This window comes from Phaenicophaeus curvirostris, chromosome 4, assembly GCF_032191515.1.
Source record: "Phaenicophaeus curvirostris isolate KB17595 chromosome 4, BPBGC_Pcur_1.0, whole genome shotgun sequence".
Taxonomy (NCBI): Eukaryota; Metazoa; Chordata; class Aves; order Cuculiformes; family Cuculidae; genus Phaenicophaeus; species Phaenicophaeus curvirostris.
The window spans coordinates 58475012-58493320 of record NC_091395.1 but is presented as its reverse complement, the minus strand read 5'-3'; the positions used below and the strand labels follow the sequence as shown (position 1 = coordinate 58493320).

The following is an 18309-nucleotide window of genomic DNA, read 5'->3' as shown; positions in this document are numbered from 1 at the left end:
CAGTGCATTTGGACCACCCATCGTTTGCTCTTTATGGGGAGAAAAGGACTTTAGGAATAGGAGAAGTGCTAGTATTGTTCATGTCTGTTAGACATTCTCAATTGGCGATTTTTAATTAATTTTATCTCCTTTTGTGGGATGGCTAAGAAAGAGGATGTATTGGGTCAGTACTATTTCAAAGCAAATTGTCTGAGATTGGCTCTTTGTACATTGTGTGGATGTGAAAACTGTAAAACAGGTTAGCTTCTAGTTCAACTCCTAATTTTCAGGACAAACTCCTTAAAGCAGTATTTATTACAGTAGACATCTAGTGAGAATCAAGGCCTAAGTGCTGCTGGCAGGCAGAAGTGAGAGTGAGTTGATGACTGCACGTGACTCTGTAAGTGCATGTGTTCATCCTGTCTGATGAACCAGCCTGTGTCGTGATGGGTGATTGGAAAACTATCATTTTGCTGACTCAGTCAGATCTAGAGGATTATGCTTACAAACACAGTTGTACCTGGAGGGAGCAACGGAAGAAATGGGTGTCATTTCTTCAGCAGTTTCCTTACCTCAGGTATATGATATTATAAAAAGAATAACAAGCTCCAAAATGTGTTATTTATCTGTATCTGTTGTTCAGATAAATCTAAGTATGTTCATAGTAAAAAGAAAAAAAAAACAAAAAACAGAACAAAAAACTCCCATCACCTTCAAGGTACATGTATCACTGCAAAGTAGTGGATTTACATAATCTTCAATGTCCTTTGCACTTTTCATAGAACTGAATAATGGCCACAGAGGTATTTTTGTTGAGGAAGTAGCACAGCAACAACTTCTGTGGTTCTGCTAAGGGAACGGAAATAGTACAAGATCATAAAATATTTAGGGTACGAGTAGTTTAAGGATTTAAAAATTTTTTCTAAGGTGCTACGCAGATAAAGGCACTGTATTTAAGGACACTCAGTGTAGACTATATAGCTCTAACTTAGAATGATAAAGATCAGTGGAGTGCAAAGTAAAAACATGGGCAGGACTTGGAGGTAGGCAGCATGAGAAAAGTAAATCTGCTCAGAACTTTGTGAAGGATTAAGGTTGTGTAGAATTGTAGGCTGTGGAGTATAGAGTGGCTGAGAGATTTACTTCAGCTGTCCTTTCTTTGACTATATAGGTTTGCTTATTTTATTTTTTTTCCTTCTAGTTTGTGTTTCCAGTGTGGTGTTTGTTTAGTGCTGGAGATTATTTGTAGCACGACAGTTTCTGTTTCCCTTAAAGATCAGACCTGTGGATATTGAACCCATTTTTGTCCTTCAGAAGGTCTTTGTTTTAGCCATTTGTATGATTCATTTATTCAACAGTCTTGTCCACAGGAAAGGTAAATTTGAAATGTTCTATTTGAGAATAAATAATATTAATTGCTTGTGTCTACTTCCATCTTAACTGAATTCATATATCCAATTATAAGTCTTTTGCATTGATCTCTTAAATTGTGTTGTTGGGGAGTTGTTGATTTTTTTTTTTTTTATCACGTTAAACCTGTAAAACATCACTTTTCTTGATCTGTGTATTTTTATCATTGGCAAGTCAAAGGGCTCTATATTCAGCTTTATTTGAAAATAGAGGATATCAGTGTGGGGTGAGGTGTGCTTATAGAAGTCAAATGCATCAGTTCTCTCCAACACCAAACAAATACTAAGTGATGTAAATCAACAGCTACGCTTAATATAGACCAATCGAAGCATGGTATTTTTTATATGACAACTCATACAGAATCATAAATGGCCATTTTTTCAATATATAGGAATTCTCTTTGTGTCTGTGAAACCACCATATAATGTTTCCTAGTGATAGATAGTCTTTTCCATTGGGAATTGTGTTCTGAAATGTTTAGAAGAGAATATGGTTGTGTAGGTGAATACATAGAAATATTTTCATTATTTGCATCTTGTCCTCACATAAAGCTGTGTACTGAAAAATATACTTACCTTAGGAGAATATTTCTGTGTTTTAAAATGTGCATCTGCTGCTTTGCTTTTACTGTTGGTATAACATGTTATTCTAAATGTAAAAATCTGCAAAACACAGAACACTGCTGGTGTGGAGTAGCTGAGTTTTATCATGTAGATTGCAGCCTACTGCATAAGCCATATGAAATGTTTTTAACAAATGGAATATTAAGGGATGCCTCTTGAGAACTGTTCAGTGTGTTCTGTACTTAAGTACTGTTGTATATATGTTTGCCTGATAATTTTAAGCATATTTGAAGTCCATGGGTATGAATTTTCCACAGTGTTTCTCAGTTACTCACTAATTTGTCTGTGGTAAGCTAATTGAAGCTGGAAATGGGCGAAGAATAAAGAGGATTAAAGGAGAGAAAATAGAGTCCCAGCATGCTACTCGAGCCCATCTCTTTTCAGCTTTTCTCAGCTGATGTCTCTGTTAATGGATGAAAAGGAATACTTTAACATAAAACCTCAGATTTTAAATGTAAAACTAGAAAACCTAGTATCTCATTTTCCTGGATCTTAGGTAACCTCAGTAGGCCACGTAAACCTAGTGACCTCACATAGTGGTGAGCTTGTAGTACAACACGTTTAATAGGTTTGTGATAAGTGATCACATAGCAACTTGAAATAAATTTCTTGGAAAGTAGTTTTGTTTCTTATGGTAGAAGCAATAGGCCTGGTTATGATGAGAATTGTCTTTTGCTAAAGGCTAAATGTACGTTTGAAAGGCTTCCTACCACTCCAGATATGTAGCAGTTGTTTTAAAGCTGAGGGAGAATGGTGAAAAGTACCTGTAAATGACTTATTTCCTTTCTTTAAAAGCCTTTGTCTCACTATTGGACCCCAAACTCTTCACATTCTTTCATAGCTGTATAACAGGTCTAAGAGGAGGTTGCATCTGACTGCTGACTGGTTTTAGAACTGGGATTAAGCAAAGCACAGAGACTTCTTTTGCTACACTCCTAGCTACAATGTACCTATAGTGTTTGAAATGGCAATATTTATTCCTCCCCAGTCCTGTAACAATGTTTTTTTGGAATACCAGCTATTTGGTATAATTTAGAATGCTGGAACTTAACTTCAACCTCTCACTAGACTTCATTGTCACATCGTGTTCTTGGAGAGCAGGGGCTGGAATTCATGTTCTTTCTTTCTGGACTGCATAGTGTATTCTGAAACTCCTCTAGAGATTGTATGTAAATATGAAATTCTCCTCATTAGACTCTTCCTGTTTCAAGCATTGTTTCCCTCAGACCTCCTCTGAGGAAGTAAAAACTTTCTGTAGGCAACTCTGTTCTGTAACTTTAAGACAAGTGAGACTTAATCAGTCTCTGGTTCTTATGTTGCCCAGCATTAGTAATTGCTGTATCTTATTTCTGACAATGTTGAGAGATTTGTGCTTCAGGGGGAGGAGCTGGAACAATTGCACAAAACAGTTATCCCATTACTTCCTTCCAGGAAAATTTCCTTCTGAGCAGTTGTCTGGGGATCGGTTCCAGAATCCATACTGAGATATTACAGATATCTCTTGTAGCTTATTAAAGAGTTCGTCTTATGTATTTTACAGCAACTACAGTATGTACTGTCATGCATCTGGACTAATGAAGAATTGGTTTTGTTGTTAAGGAAAAATATTAGGCCTTTGCTAGAGCAGTCAAAACACCAGCAACTGCACAGGTCCAATTGGAAATGATTTGGCTGTCAAACCTAGAATGGACAGGCACTTTGTGCCTTTTCAAATTTTTCATTGTACTGGGTCTGGCAGGGATAGAGTTAATTTTCTTCTTAGCAGCTGGTGTATTGCTGTGTTCATTGTGACCAAAACAATGTTCATAACACACTGATGTTTTAGTTCTTGCTGAACAGTGTTTGCACAGTGTCAAGGCCTTCTTGATTTCTCACTCTGTCCCACCTCAGTGTCCCCACAGAGAATAGAACAGGGGGTGCACAAGACATGGGGAGGAGAGACAACCAGGCAGATGACCCAGACTAATGAAATGTCATGCTTAGCAATAAAATGGAGGGGAGCGGGGTTTAGAGAAGTCTACCCGCTTTTGCTTCAGAACTGGCAGTCTACTTTTGGGCAGTGGTGACTTGTTTTTTTTTTTTCATCTCTTCGTTCAGTTTTCCTTTGTTAAACAATTTTTGTCTCGACCTACAAGTTCTCTTTCTTTTGACTCATGCCTTTCTCTTCTCCCAGTTCCATGGCAGTGGGGGAGGAAGTGGCTATGTGGTGCTTAGCAGCCTACTGGGCTTAGCTCCCTACACCCATGATGATCTCTTTATGCTTTTGTAAGCCAAAAAGAAAATAAGGGAGTTATCAACACATGGATATCTGCGATAGTATGTTTTCAGATTCTTGAGCGTGAGGCAGGTATTTTGCTATTATTTTCAATGTTGATGTTTTTAAGACACCATGAAAACTTATGTCACAAAAAAGTATTGACAGAGAACAGTTAATTATAATGCATTTTTACTAGTCTTCATGTATTCTGGAGTTCAAACTGAATGTTTTGCCTCGCCACAGGCTTTTCTGTGCCTCATCTACCATAGTGTTCTTCTCTGGCCCATTCTTCTTAGCAGTTCTTATTTGCCACTCATGTCTTCTCAGCCTGTACTCTTTCTACAGCTCCCCCCATGCTGGCCTCTCCAAGATGCTGTCTTTCTGCTCAGCTGTTAATCCTGCTGTATTCAAATTTGACAGCTCCCTTCTGCCTTTTGCTTCCCTGGAGAGCATTATTTACAGAAAGGTCTATGCTGTTCCTCCTATATGCCAAAACTTGTGTTAGTCCGTAGGCCAAGTGAAGATAGACTTCTTAAGGCAAACTGCTGAGATTTGTCTCTATTTGAATATTATGGAAGTATTTTCTTTTAAGGCTTCTTTTCTTTGTAAATAAAGGTGGATAGACTTTCTCAGGGACTGTAAAAAACGATGTTCTTGGCTGAAGGCCAACACTCAAAAAAAACTTGGGAGTTCATATTCCAGACAGGAGAGTGCTAGTGCAGTTCAGGGACTGCAGCTTTTCAGTCAGAGTTGAGGATGGGACAGTGAATGTTTTTTATACCATATAAAAATCATATACATTTTTTACATATACTAAATATAAAATAAATGTATAAAAATGTTGTTCTTGCAAATGAAAAAACTGCCTTGGTTAATTTTATTTGGTTTTCCTTCCTAAGTTGACTTGACACATAGAACCATTTAAAAAAAAAAAAATCAGTCAAACCAGTTAACTTTATCACTCAAGAGTAAAACTCTATAATAGAAAGAGAGTTCAGTACTTTTCGTAGAGGCTTATAACTGAATAGATTTTAACTGTCTTTGTGCTCCTTAGTAGATGCCAGAAATGGTGGAAATTCATACTCCTGCTGCCACAGAAAATTGTAGTATGGTGCAAATTGTATCTGAGCTAGGAATTCCAAATAAGATTTCTTTCTGATTATTTTCTGAAAGCATTTGAAACTTGCCCTGTATGTTGTATCATGTTTTTCCCTAAACTGAGAATATAAAAAATTTGAACAAAACTAGTTAGTGTACTTACAAGGTTAATGTTAGTGCACTTGTTCATTTCCATAGTTGCTTGAGGGCCGTAAAGAGGTAAAAAGAAAAAGGGTACATTCTCTTCCTATTCTTCAATGGGGAAAGGAAGTTTGAATGAAAGATTGAATGGCAAACTGGGACTTGCTGAATGAAAAGGATGGACTTGAAAAGAAGAGTGATACGGGGACATGACATAGGAGAAAAGTTGTTCCTACAGTGCAAAATCAAGTGAAATTGCTGTCTGGTGAAAACAATTTATGCAAAGCATCTGACAACAAATAAAAACATTATAGAGTGCAAACTAGCGTTTGAAGAAAATGTAGGACTGGGAAAAGAATTGTTAGAACAAGTATAGTTTGCTGCAACAGCAAGTGATTATGGTATGACTGATGCTTCCACTCCTGTTTGCAGTGCAGTGTGTTAGGGGCGTAATAATAAAATGCAGTTGGCACTGAATTAGTGTGGTGAATTGAAATGGAAAGTTGACTGTACATTCAGAATTTCGGTACAGTATACCTGAAACAGCGCTTAGTCTTGAATAGTAAAATAAAAGGAACAGGAAGGGAACTTGGTGAATAGTCAGGTACAATGGTATGTAACTAGGTATATAATCACCAGACACGTGGATGACAGTACTCAGGAAAAAGTAACTGAATTTAGAGATGGTAACAAATTGGATTTAAAATAAATACAAATATGTAATTTCTTCTTATTCTACCTCTTCCTGTAATGTAAATTGAAGGAATAATAAAAGGCCTACCAAATTTAGTTTGTCTCATCTCTTCATAAGATCCATGTTGCTAAGAGTAGCATTTGTATGTGTGTTTGTAAATAATTGTAATGACATTGTTGACTTTATTTTGGATGGAGGAGGCTAGGGAAAGCTGGCACGTGATTTCTAAAGATACTGCACCGAGCATGAGATGATTGGAGTTCAATTCTGATTCTCTCAGTGGACCTTCAAGGAAATCCTGTACATCATCAGAATGACTTGGTACTTCGGCTCTGCCTCTGAAAAATGAGAGTTTCAGGATTTGACTAAAGAGGACGATGAGGGTTTATTTCTTAAAGTAATTGCAAATGTTTTATGCAGAAACCTTGTTAACAAAGCTCTTTTTAGGCAGCAATAAGTGTACGTGCAAGGGGAATAAGTCTGCTGCGCTCAGGAATTTTGCAAGGGTAGATGTTGCCATAGAGGAGTGTAATATTTTGTCTGGGAGGTTTTTTGTGTTAATGCAGTTTCTGATGTTACGGTGTCTTCATCTTGTTTTGGATCTGTTGGCCACAGTACAAGCAAGTGGTGTGCATAATGCCTCCTTTGCTCCAATTAATTTGTACCTCTTAATTTTTTTTTCCTCCCTTGCACCTCTTAATTTTATTTCATGGCAAATTAAAACATGCAGAGGGACTGAAATAAAGACTAGTTCTGCTCAGTCAGGCAGCTAATCTATAGGCATGTTGTTTGTCTGTAGAGTATTGCTTAAACATAATCTGTTGTCTAGTCAGTGAGTCACAGACAGGTGAATCCTCTGTCAGATAAAATGATCCTGGGTCTTTGGGGGAGAGCATTAACTGCACAGATAGTACTGGAGGGTGGGATACGCACACCTACTTACACTGTTATCCAGGGGAGATCAGAGGCACAGGGCATGCTTGGGAGGTGAAGCTAGGCAGATCCTGGAAGGATAAGTGGGAGAAGCAGAAGGGCTTTCCTGCTGCCAAACTGCAAAGTTCTTTGATTTTTCTAGTCGCCCTTTTGTGTTAGAAATGCAATAATGTAATTATATATACCACAGAGAAAAATACGTATGAAGCATATGTGATAGTCTTCAAAAGTTAAAATAGTTAAAACTAAGTATTGCAGTAAGACTTTTAGTTTCACTGTTTCATTTAAAGCTAAAATAAAGCCAAAAATGTGAACAGTATACTAACAGCAACAAAGTAAAATGTGAAAGGAACTTATGTCTGGTCTCAAAAATAAATTCTAATTTCATTGTTTAAATTGAAGACAATAATTTGGCTTTATCTTGTTTATTCAGTTCCTCTATGCAGAGTGGAATTCCAGTGCTTTAGAAGAGAGATTTCTCACATCTTGAAAAATAACTTTGGAACTTAATGAATTTCTTGTCTCTGTGCTACTCAGTTCAACTATATAAGTGGCATTAGCTATGTATTTTTATTTTGTACGTTTCTAGAATTGTTTAAGTGAAATTAGAATGTATCAAATCATTGCACCACCAGTTGCTCTAGAGGTCAGAAGAGATCTGCTGCACAAGCAGGGGAATTTCTTGTCACATTAAATCGTCAAGTTCTTATTGTCCTAAGGAGCCTCCAACACTTTTGTAGGGCAGTGTTAGAGGAGGGTTTTTTCATTATCCAGTAAGCACAGAGGCAAAGATGTACCCACTTCTCGGAATGTGGCATGTCATGAACACTGGCAGAAGCAGCACAGTCTCGTATGCCTCAGTTTATTTTTAGATAGAAAGGTGTTAATCTAAGCCTGCTAGATGTTTGTCTTAAAGCTAGTAAGTGCTTTTTTTCCCCCTCCCCCATGGTCCTCATTTTTTAATAGGTTGTGGTTGTACTTCTTTACCAGCTTAAGCAGATGTATGCTGTAGATGTATGTTGATGGGTACAGCTGTCCTTTTTCCAGATCTTTTACCTGACCATTTTGGTTAATCTGAGGATGTTTTTCTTAATGAGAATGTTTCTGGCCTGTGCATATTCAATGCCTTATTTACTTAAAGACTTGTGGAACATCTTTGCTAGTGTAAGGAGTATACTCTCTTATTAAGTCAAACATTAGGTGTATAGCAGGATATTTCTGAATCATGCTTGGCTACATTCTGCAGGAGAGGTTTTTCTTATAATTCTGTACTGGCTTGTAAGAAATACGTTGTCATCTATTTTGTATTAAATAGATTGATGTATTAAATGGAGGGATGGGGTGCTGGTATGGGCTCTCCACCTGCTGTCCAGGGGCCTCCTGGGAATGCCATGGTGTGGCTGAAGTCCTGTGGAGATGAGTGGGAGGTTCCTGAGGTAGTAGGTATCAGGGAGGAAACTTCTCCAAAACGCCTTATAAGTAATAAAGGGTCCACTAAGAAGGCAATGTGACCAGCAGCCCAGCTGAAGTGCCTCTATACAAACACATGATGCTTGGGCAAAAAGCAGGAGAAGCTGGAAGCTACTGTGCTACTAGAAAGCTATGATCTAGTTGCCATCACAGGAACTTGGTGGGACAAATCCCATGACTAGAGTTTGGCTATCGAAGGCTACAGACTGTTCAGAGGAGACAGAACGGGAAAGAGGCTTTGTCCTCTTATCTCAGGAAAGGGATAGAATGTGAAGAGCTGTCGTTGAAGAGTAGCCACGAACAGGTTGAGAGCTTGTGGGTCAGAATAAAAGACAGAGGAACCAATGGGAACCTTGTGTTTGGTCTGTACTACAGGCCACTTGATCAAGGGGAGCCAGCTGATGAAGCCTTCTTCTTCCAGGTACAGGAGGCTTCGTGCTTCCAAGGTCTCATCCTACTTGGGGACTTCAACGACCCTGACATATGCTGGAAAAGTAGCACAGCAAGCTGTAGGCAGTCTAGGAGAATCCTGGAGTGCTTTGAAGATAACTTCTTAGTCCAGCTGATAGAGACCCCCACCTGAGGGGATGCAATACTGGACCCGATAGTCACTAATACAAGTGAACTCATCAGTGATGTTAGAATTGGAGGCAGCCTGGGCTGCAGTGATCGGCACTGGTGGAGTTCAAGGTCCTGAGGGATATGGGGTGAGAGAGGAGTATAGTCAGGACCCTAAATTTCAGGAAAAGAGACTAACAGCTCTTCAAGGAGTTAGTCAGTAGGACCCCCTGGGACATGGTCCTCGAGGACAAGGGAGCAGAACAGAGCTGACAAATATTTAAGCATGCTTTTCATGAGGCCCAAGAGTGCGTGTTTCCCATGTATAGGAAATCAGGCAGAAAAGGGAAGAGACTAGCACGGCTGAGTCGAGACCTGCTGATCAAACTGAAGAAGAAGAGGGAACTGCACAGGCAATGCAAGCAGGGACAGGGAGCCTGGGAAGAGTATAGGGGCACTGCCTGGTTGTGTAGGGATGGGATCAGGAAGGTCCAGGCACAGCTGGAGTTGAACTTGGCAAGGGAGGTGAAGACCAACAAGAAGAGCTTGTGCAGGTACATCAATCAGAAGAGGAAGGTTAAAGAGAACATACCCCCACTGAAGGCTGAAAATGGTGACCTCATATCAAAAGATGACAAGAAGGCTGAGGTACTTAATTTTTTGCCTCAGTATTCACTGTTAACTGCTCAACCCTCACCCCTCCTGGGTCATGGGACAACAAGATGGTGACCGGGGTGTAAACCACCTCCCACAGCAGAGAAGAATCAGATTCATGACCACCTGAGGAACCTGAGCATGTAAGTCCATGGGATCTGATGAGCTGCATCCCAGAGTCCTGAGGGAATTGGCCGATGTGGTTGCCAAGCCACTCTCCATGATATTTGAGAAGCCATGGCAGTCAGGAGAAGTCCTTGGTGACTGGAAGAAGGGCAACATTGTGCCATTTTTGAAAAGAGTAGAAAAGACGACCCTGGAAACTACCGACCTGTCAGCCTCACTTCTGTGCCTGAGAATATCGTGGAACAGATCCTCCTAGAAACTGTGCTAAAGCACATGGAGGACATGGAGGTGATTAATGGCAGGCAGCATGCTTTCACCAAAGGCAAGTCCTGTATGACTAACTTGGTGGCTTTCGATGGTGGGGTAACCACATCAGTGGACACAGGAAAAACAACAGATTTGATCTATCTGGACTTCTGTAAAGCCTTTGCCGTGGTCCCCCCCAACATTCTTCTCTCTACATTGGAGAGATATGGATTTGATGAGTGGACTGTTTGGTGGATAAGAAAGTGGTTGGAGGGTCGCATTCAGAGAGTAGTGGTCAATGGCTCAAAGTCCAGTTGGAGATCTGCACCAAGTGGTGTCTCTCAGGGTTCCGTACTGGGACCAGTGCTATTTGGTTTCTTCAGTGATGTAGACAGCGAGGTCGAGTGCACCCTCAGCAAGTTTGCAGATGATACCAAGCTGAGTGGTGTAGTTGTCACACCAGAGGGAAGGATGTCATCCAGGGGAACCTGGACAGGATGGACAAGTGGGCCTGTGTGAACCTCACAAGGTTCAGCAAGGCCAAGTGCAAGGTCCTTCACCTGGGTCAGGGCAGTCCTTGATTTCAATACAGGCTGGGGGATGATGTGATTGAGAGTGGCCTTGTAGAGAAGGACTTGGGGTGCCGATTGATAAGAAGCTCAACATGAGCCAGCAATGTGTGCTCACAGCCCAGAAGGCCAACCATACCCTTGTGAGACCTCATTAGGAGTACTGTGTCCAGTTCTGGAGTCCTCAACATAAGAAGGCTATGGAACTGTTGGAATGGGTCCAGAGCAGGGCTACAAAGGTGATCGGAGGGCTGAAGCACTTCCCATATGAGGACAGGCTGAGCGAGTTGGGCTTGTTCAGCCTGGAGAAGAGAAGGCTCTGGTGAGATCTTACAGCAACCTTCCAGTACCTGAAGGGACTACAAAAAACCTGGGGAGTGACTGTTTACAAAGGCTTGTAGGGATAGGATGAGGGGCAGTGGGTATAAACTGGAGAGGGGCAGACTTAAACTAGGCATAAGGAGGAATTTCTTCACTGTGAGGGTGGTGAGGTGCTGGAACAGGTTGCTCGGGGAGTTGTGGATGCTCCATCCCTGGAGGTGTTCAAGGCCAGGTTGGATGGGGCCTTGGCCTGCCTGGTCTAGTGGGAGGTGTCCCTGCCCGTGGCAGGGAGGTTGGAGCTAGATGATCTTTAAGGTCACTTCCAATCCAAACTGTTCTATGATTCTATAAATGTTCAAGAAAAAAAAAATGTGTTTCTGGGAATTTGTCATATTGGGAAACATTCACTGTGATTTGTCAGCTCAGAGTAACTGCTTTTTATTGGCACTTCTGTCAATGCTACAGCAAAAATCTCCTCGTTATTTATGTACTTCTGATATCAGAACTTTTAAAAATCTGAACTTTTTCTCAGAGAGAAAGTAGGCAAAGAAAGTTTACTGTTCCAAATTAGCAAACCCTCTGCTACCATGGGAAAAGCTGTTGGAAGGAGGTGGTTGATATTTAAAAAGTAATCTGTCTAGAAATTATAAAGAAAAGACAGCAAATTCCAATAAAAAATTGTAAGGCTGACATAGTATTTCACTGTAAAAATTATGTCTAAACATTTGTTTTAATTTGGCAACTTGTTCTTTTCAGGAAATTTGGAGAGCGACCCCAACCGAAACGGCTCACCAGGTAAGCATTAAAGAAATTCTGTTTTTAACAGTTTTCTGAAATTACTTTTTCCATTCTTAGAAGGGTTTCTAAGTTAAAAAATAGCAGCTTGCTAATCCTAGGATTTTAAATATCAAGGCTTTTCAATTGCTGTCTGCAATCAGCAGCCAGAAGTAAAACTGAACAGTAAATGGTTTTTTAATAGGGTACTCGAAATGCTGTTTTAGAAATGATATTCATGTCCTATATCAGTTATTGTAGATTATTCAGTAGGATGTGAATATGCTTAGTTTTAAATTACCAGGAATGAGCCAAATTTAGTTTCTTGGGTGAAAGTGACTTGTGAGGTCATTTAAAATAACACTTTTTACTGCTAAAAGTCAGCTATTATGTTAACTGCTGTCATGCAGCAGGTAAGAGCAAAAGTAACAGTGCTGTCAAGGAACGATCTTAACAAATCTTTTGTGAACCCTGAACAGGTAGGTGGCATCAAATAATACCATCAAGTAAATCCAGTCAAAAAATGTTTAGCGTGACTGGAGTGCTGTGTCTGAGTTGCTCATGGTCTGCCTGGGAAGTGTTTACATTAGCTGCTGTTAAGTAGTCACCAGTTTTTCAAATTGTTGCTGCACAGAATGCAAATATTTATTATTCTTTGCTAATCTTAAGTAGCTACTGAGTCTAATATCCACAAGGTAATGGAAGTACAAAAGATTTGCAGGGTTTTTTACAGTTTTGTGTCTTAATACTTATGTATAAAGACATGGAAACCCATGGCCACTCTGGCCTGCTTCTGTTTTGGATGAGATTATGATGTTTTATGTAAAGCACGGTGGGAGAAGCATTTACATTTTGGGGGTGGGCTATCTGTCTCATTGAATTTCTGGATAAGCTTAATTTCATTGTGAAATTGATCTATACAGACTTATAAGCAATTAACCAAATATTGCTGTTTCCCATTGGCCTACCTATTTAAAGATACAAACTCTCAAGTCATGAACTGTTTTCCATCTGGAGCAGTAACACCTGTTAGTATCACACTGAAGTTGCTGATTAAATTTATCTTCCATGGTTTAAAAAGAACCACAGAAATAGGTTGTCTTCTGTGGTTTAAAAAGAACATAGAAAATAATGACTATTCAGTGTAATGTCCTTTACCTAAGTTGTCTGTTAAAGTGTAGTGACTCTAGATTTCATGTGCAGGATTTTAGTTACTAGATGTGCCAAGTACTCTTTCCTGTGAGTACAGGTAGGCACCTGGATACTGCTAGCCATTCTTCAAAGCAGTAGCTTATAAACCATTTATATACTGATAAAGGGTGCAAACAAGCAACTGAACTTTTTTCCTCTGGAGAGAAAAATACTGAAACAGAAAAACAATCACACAAATTTTTAAGGCTATGATTTGTTTATGTAATGCTAAAAAGTGTATTTATAAGCGCTCAAAGGAATTTAGTTTAATTATTGGAAAAGTACTCCGCTGTTTTTTGTGAAGGTAGGCTTGTTTATGTAATAGTCTGTTCGTTGTCATGCAAGCTCCAGTGGAACAACACTACTTAGTTCAGACTGTGCAGGTTGGTTTTAGGTGTAAACCATAGTAGTACTACCTTCATAGAGTTTCAAGATTTGATAATAAAAATGTCGTGTAAGAATTGCAGTTGTTTTGTAGTTTATCAGTGGGAAGGACTGGAGAGGAATGTTGCTAGTTCTTCTAGGAGCTTGGATTGTCCAAGTACACTGTAGCAACAGAGCAGTAGGAAAGGCAGAATTTCTTCCTCCTACAGTGCTAAATAACCATTAGATAGCACCTAACTTTTTTGTGGGTGGATTGCTGGTTTTGGATATTTTTCTAATGGTAGTCACGTTGGAAGTTTTTAATATAACAGATGTTCTTAGTTTAGTATGACAGTACTCTAATAGAGTATTTCAAATTGGCAGATAAAATGTTTTTAAACACTAATGCAGCTAATATATATCATAATGAAATGTGTAATAATTTCCCAGAGAATTATGTTCCATGGTTTAAAATACATTCTTAAACAATGGTTGTAAATTAACTGTCTGAGTCTGTATGCTTTGAGACTGTTCTTCCATCTGTGCTTTCATGGATAAATACCAGTTTTACTAATGTCAAATGTAATTAGATCAAGTTAGTCCAAATATAAAATAGTAATTTGAGTCTTTTGTCTGTTATATCCTGCTATTTGAACAGAAAATCTAGCCCATTGATCACTGTCTTATGCAAGCATGACAAATGCAAGTGTTTATAAAAAACATCATTAGCAAAGCTGGATTTCTGTTGTTCAACACCCCCCACCCCCAACTACTTGCTTTTCTTTATGAAACTATATGTAAAGATTTCTTTTTGAGAAGAGCTTTTCAACAAAATATTGCCTTTTGTCTTCCTTTTTCACTGGAAATGTTTTCCTGAGAAGCCAGGACACTTGTTTGCTTTTGTTTTCTAGATCTGTCTAAAGAGAATTGAAATGTTGAGTGCAGTGCAGTCATGGGCACAACCAGCCTTCTTATATAACTACTGTTAAATTCATAATTTCTTTTTTTCTGGGTGGGGATTCAACCTGCAGACTCCTCCAGGAACTTCAAAGTGTTCCTGTCAGCTCTCTGACACAGCTAAACCCTTGGGTGTTGAATTTGTTGTGCTGCTTAATGAACAGTTAGATTATTACAGAGAGGAATGATAGGATGTCTTGTGCTTTTAGTTCTCTCAAGGAATTGCTGTTGGTGTGTTTGAGGCAATTACAGCTTTTATGTGACGTCTGTCATTACAGTGATAAGTGATAGAAAATCTAATATTTTTTTTCTTTACCTGGTTGTATGGAGCAAATAGATGTTTTCTCTGGAAAGTTAGATGAAACAATAAGCTGAAGAATTTAATCTTTTCATAGTATCTTCACAACCAAAAGAAAATTTTAGGCAAACATTGCATTGCTTTAGTTAATAGCTAAAACAAAATTTCAGAACAATTTGTCATTATGAAAGACAAAATTGTTTAGGGAGACAATACTGAATTAAAGTGTTCTAATCAAATATTTATGACACGGTACTTTATAAAATCCGGCTTTGAACATGGTGTGGTGATTGACATTGATATAGTTTTACATCACAGGCATCTTTTATTCTGGAAGCTGTAGTAGTAATAGTAAATGACCGCAGAGACCTGCTGCTAGCTTCAAGTAAGATAGTTGCTTCTTTTTGCTGCGTAATTGTCCTAAAAGTCAAACCAAGCTCATCTTAATTCTATTAATAGTTGCCTTTTTCAAATTTCAGATGGAGGGAAAAGGATTGTCCTAAAGCTCTCTTTGGATTATTGTCATTATAAACAAAACTAAAAGCACTTTGAAAGCTTGTTTTGCCTTTTAATTTTTAGGGAAGCAATGCGAAATTACCTAAAGGAACGAGGTGATCAAACAGTGCTAATACTCCATGCAAAAGTTGCGCAGAAATCCTACGGAAATGAAAAGAGGTAAGTCTGTTCTTTCCTGGCTTACCTCTACAGCTTCCTTCTAGGGAAACTATAGTCTGTAGTCTAGTGCGTAGGACATGTAGAGTTCCTCAGGATGTACTAAAAATAATAAATATATTCTCTTGTAAGTAATTTTGTCACAAAAGCTGCAGACCTGTGGTATTCAGTGTAGTCATGCCAATTTCTACCAACTGGTTCTCGTATCTGTTGAAGTTTTTCCTTCATTGATCTAAAATGGCTCTAATTTTAAACCTTCCATTTTAAGTCTGGAGTAAACAAGGTGATTAATAATGGTGGTTGTTTGTAGAGGAGTTTTTTCCTGAGTAATTTCAACTTTATATGAAAGGGAAGTTGCTAGCCGCAGTAAGATACTTTTCTGAATCAGATCTCTCATAGCTTTAAAGAGAATGACAGGTCAATCATAACCATATTTACAGTAAACATTCTTTCCTAAAAAAATCAATATAGTGCATTTTACAATAGTAGGTAGTTTAATAAGGGATGGAATCTCCAGGTATGTGTGAGGATAATTGTTTTTTAAGCAAAGGTGAACTTGTTGCAATCTTCCCTGTATGATGTTTTTATTGCCTGACTTGTAGAAGCAGAGAGGGGCATCCTTCACATGCAGATTACTAGTCCCCTTCATAGAATTATAGAATAGTTTGGGTTGGAAGGGACCTTAAAGATCATCCAGTTCCAACCCCCCTGCCTTGGGCAGGTACACCTCCCACTAGATCAGGCTGTCCAAGGCCAGATTTTGCAGTTCCGTGGAACGGTTTACTCAAAGTGCTTTTTAGATCTTCCTGAAATTCTTGATGAGGGCCACATGGGAAGTCAGTGAAAGAGGAAGGAGGAAGGGGATGGAAGCAGATGAGCCTCCTGTGTATCTGCTATATAACTATACAGACCTGTCTTGCTCACTGCCATGCTTAAATGCGAAAGGGTTGCAGTGCAAGGCCTTCTTAGCAGTAAATGATAACCTTAATCCTTTGCAGCAAACTCAACAGCCATGATAATATAGGGACTTCTGATTGTTATCTTCACAGATTGTGTAGTCATTCAAGAGTTTGCGTAGTTAAGGCTTACTGCAGATGAGGTAAGCACGTTACTCCCAAAAAATGAGATGTCTGCCTGCAGATAAGAGACTTTTTAAACTGTATCTGTAACTTCAATCTGTTCTCCTGGGGCCAGAGCAGCTCATGAGGGCAGGAAAATACTGTAAAGCTGTCCTGTGTTCCATTATTTTGGAGAACAAATTGCATTAAAAGGCAGGAGGAAATAAAAAGATGAGCTATGTAACTTTAATTATTAAAAGTTCCATTACTATTTGAAACATTTATGGAAGTGTTTTGAAGAATACAGTGCAAAGCTTCAATTTTGTATTTGCTTACAGTTTCTGAAAGCTCCTGTGTTCATTTCATAGCTTTGCCATAAATTCCTGTTGCCTTGAATGTACCTGTATGCTTCACCCAATGCTATTAAGGTCACTGTGCAACATGCATTACCTAAGTACTGGTAATGCTTGGTAAGTTAGTCATTGGTTTCTCACTGCTTGAAACAGTTTCTAACTGGAATTAAGCATTCTTTTACCACTTCAGATTTGTGAGGCGCAGTTCAGTTGCCTATCTCAGCGTAACTGCATTTGTTCATGAGAAGTATCTCACATTCACCTTTTAAAGAATGAAAGCATATCAAATGAGAGTATCAAATATTAAGATTTCATTTTTCAGTTTAAATATTGCAGTTTCTTTTATGTTTTAACCCATCATTTTGACTGTCCCTGGTCATTCACAGACTGCAAACATCAGTAATGATGTCCTGTTGTTACCAGGGTAAGGAAAAATAACTGTTGTTAAATCCTTGGATCCATGTGTGCACCAAGGTACTTGGTGAAACTGAGTGATGAATTGCTGTCGGATTAATATTTCAGAAGAATGTTTACTTCCTACTCAGTTGTACTTTAGTTATGTGATTAAGAAAAGAGAGAGATAGGCCCTATAACTCAAAGGTCAAAAGAAGAGTATTTTCATTTGTTCCACCAAACATTGTCCTGTCTTATTTCCCATCAGTCATACTAGAAATTACTTGATCTAAATTACTTACTCTGGGGAGGTGATTTTCTTTCTCTCTTATCCTCTTTATAGTTATCTGAGAGCCTGCCTCTCACAAACATTTGCATTTGTATTTACGTTGGAAGTATGTAATTAATGAGAGAACCTGTTCCCAGGATTTATCAAAGAGTCTTTAATCCTGTGTGAAAATTAGGAATATGAGGATACTTGTGGCTTACTTGCACTATATCAGATAGAAAACTTGTAGTTAATCTCTTCTGTATGTGAGTTCCTGTGATTGTAAATATGATGTAAAAAGCCCCCAGACTTTCCTTGTTCGTCTGAAATGTGGCATAAGAGGCTGACATATAAGAAAACCCTCTCATTGTGAATGTCCAGACTCTTTCCTCTTGTTTGGGAGTTTTAACCGAACTTCAAATTGTCTAAGCTGCAAAAGTTTGGTTTTTTGTTCAGTAAGTGATATTTTTCCAAGTTTTTTCTCAGTAATGTAATTTAAAAAGAGCGCTTTAATTTTTGTGGCTTGTTTTCTCTTCATTAGTGGGTTTAAAATTTTTTAATAGGTCGTTGTTGCCATCTAGTGGCCATGGTTCTCTAAAGGACTTGGTTTAGCATAAAGCTGAAATGAAAAAGGATAGGGAAAAGGTTTGGGATTTCTTTTACTCTTGTGTTCTAACCAGTGAGATAAATGCAGAAGTCTGCATGAGGAAGAATGTGCCTTAAGGTGTTATACCTGCGTAGGATACAAGGAGTTTGGTTTCTTTTTTTGCAGAGCATTGCACTGTTAATAAACGTTTATATTAATTTTTAGTCTGAATGTAATTTCTTTATTGGAATTAACTTATAATTGCTGAGAAGAAAATTAGTGTGAGACGTCCATTAACACTCAAAGGATCTTGTGTT

The 18309-nt window shown here is 38.7% G+C and overlaps 1 protein-coding gene across 3 annotated transcripts in view; it reads left to right on the top strand.

Annotated features, from left to right (window-relative positions):
- RBPJ (recombination signal binding protein for immunoglobulin kappa J region) overlaps window positions 1-18309 on the top strand; it is a 147144-nt gene that overhangs the window by 114297 nt on the left and 14538 nt on the right. For all 3 annotated transcript variants that reach the window (XM_069856220.1, XM_069856219.1, XM_069856218.1), the window contains 2 exons: window positions 11836-11874; window positions 15242-15337. In XM_069856220.1, the coding sequence (XP_069712321.1) occupies window positions 11836-11874; window positions 15242-15337 (135 nt within the window). The remainder of the gene's footprint in view (window positions 1-11835; window positions 11875-15241; window positions 15338-18309) is intronic.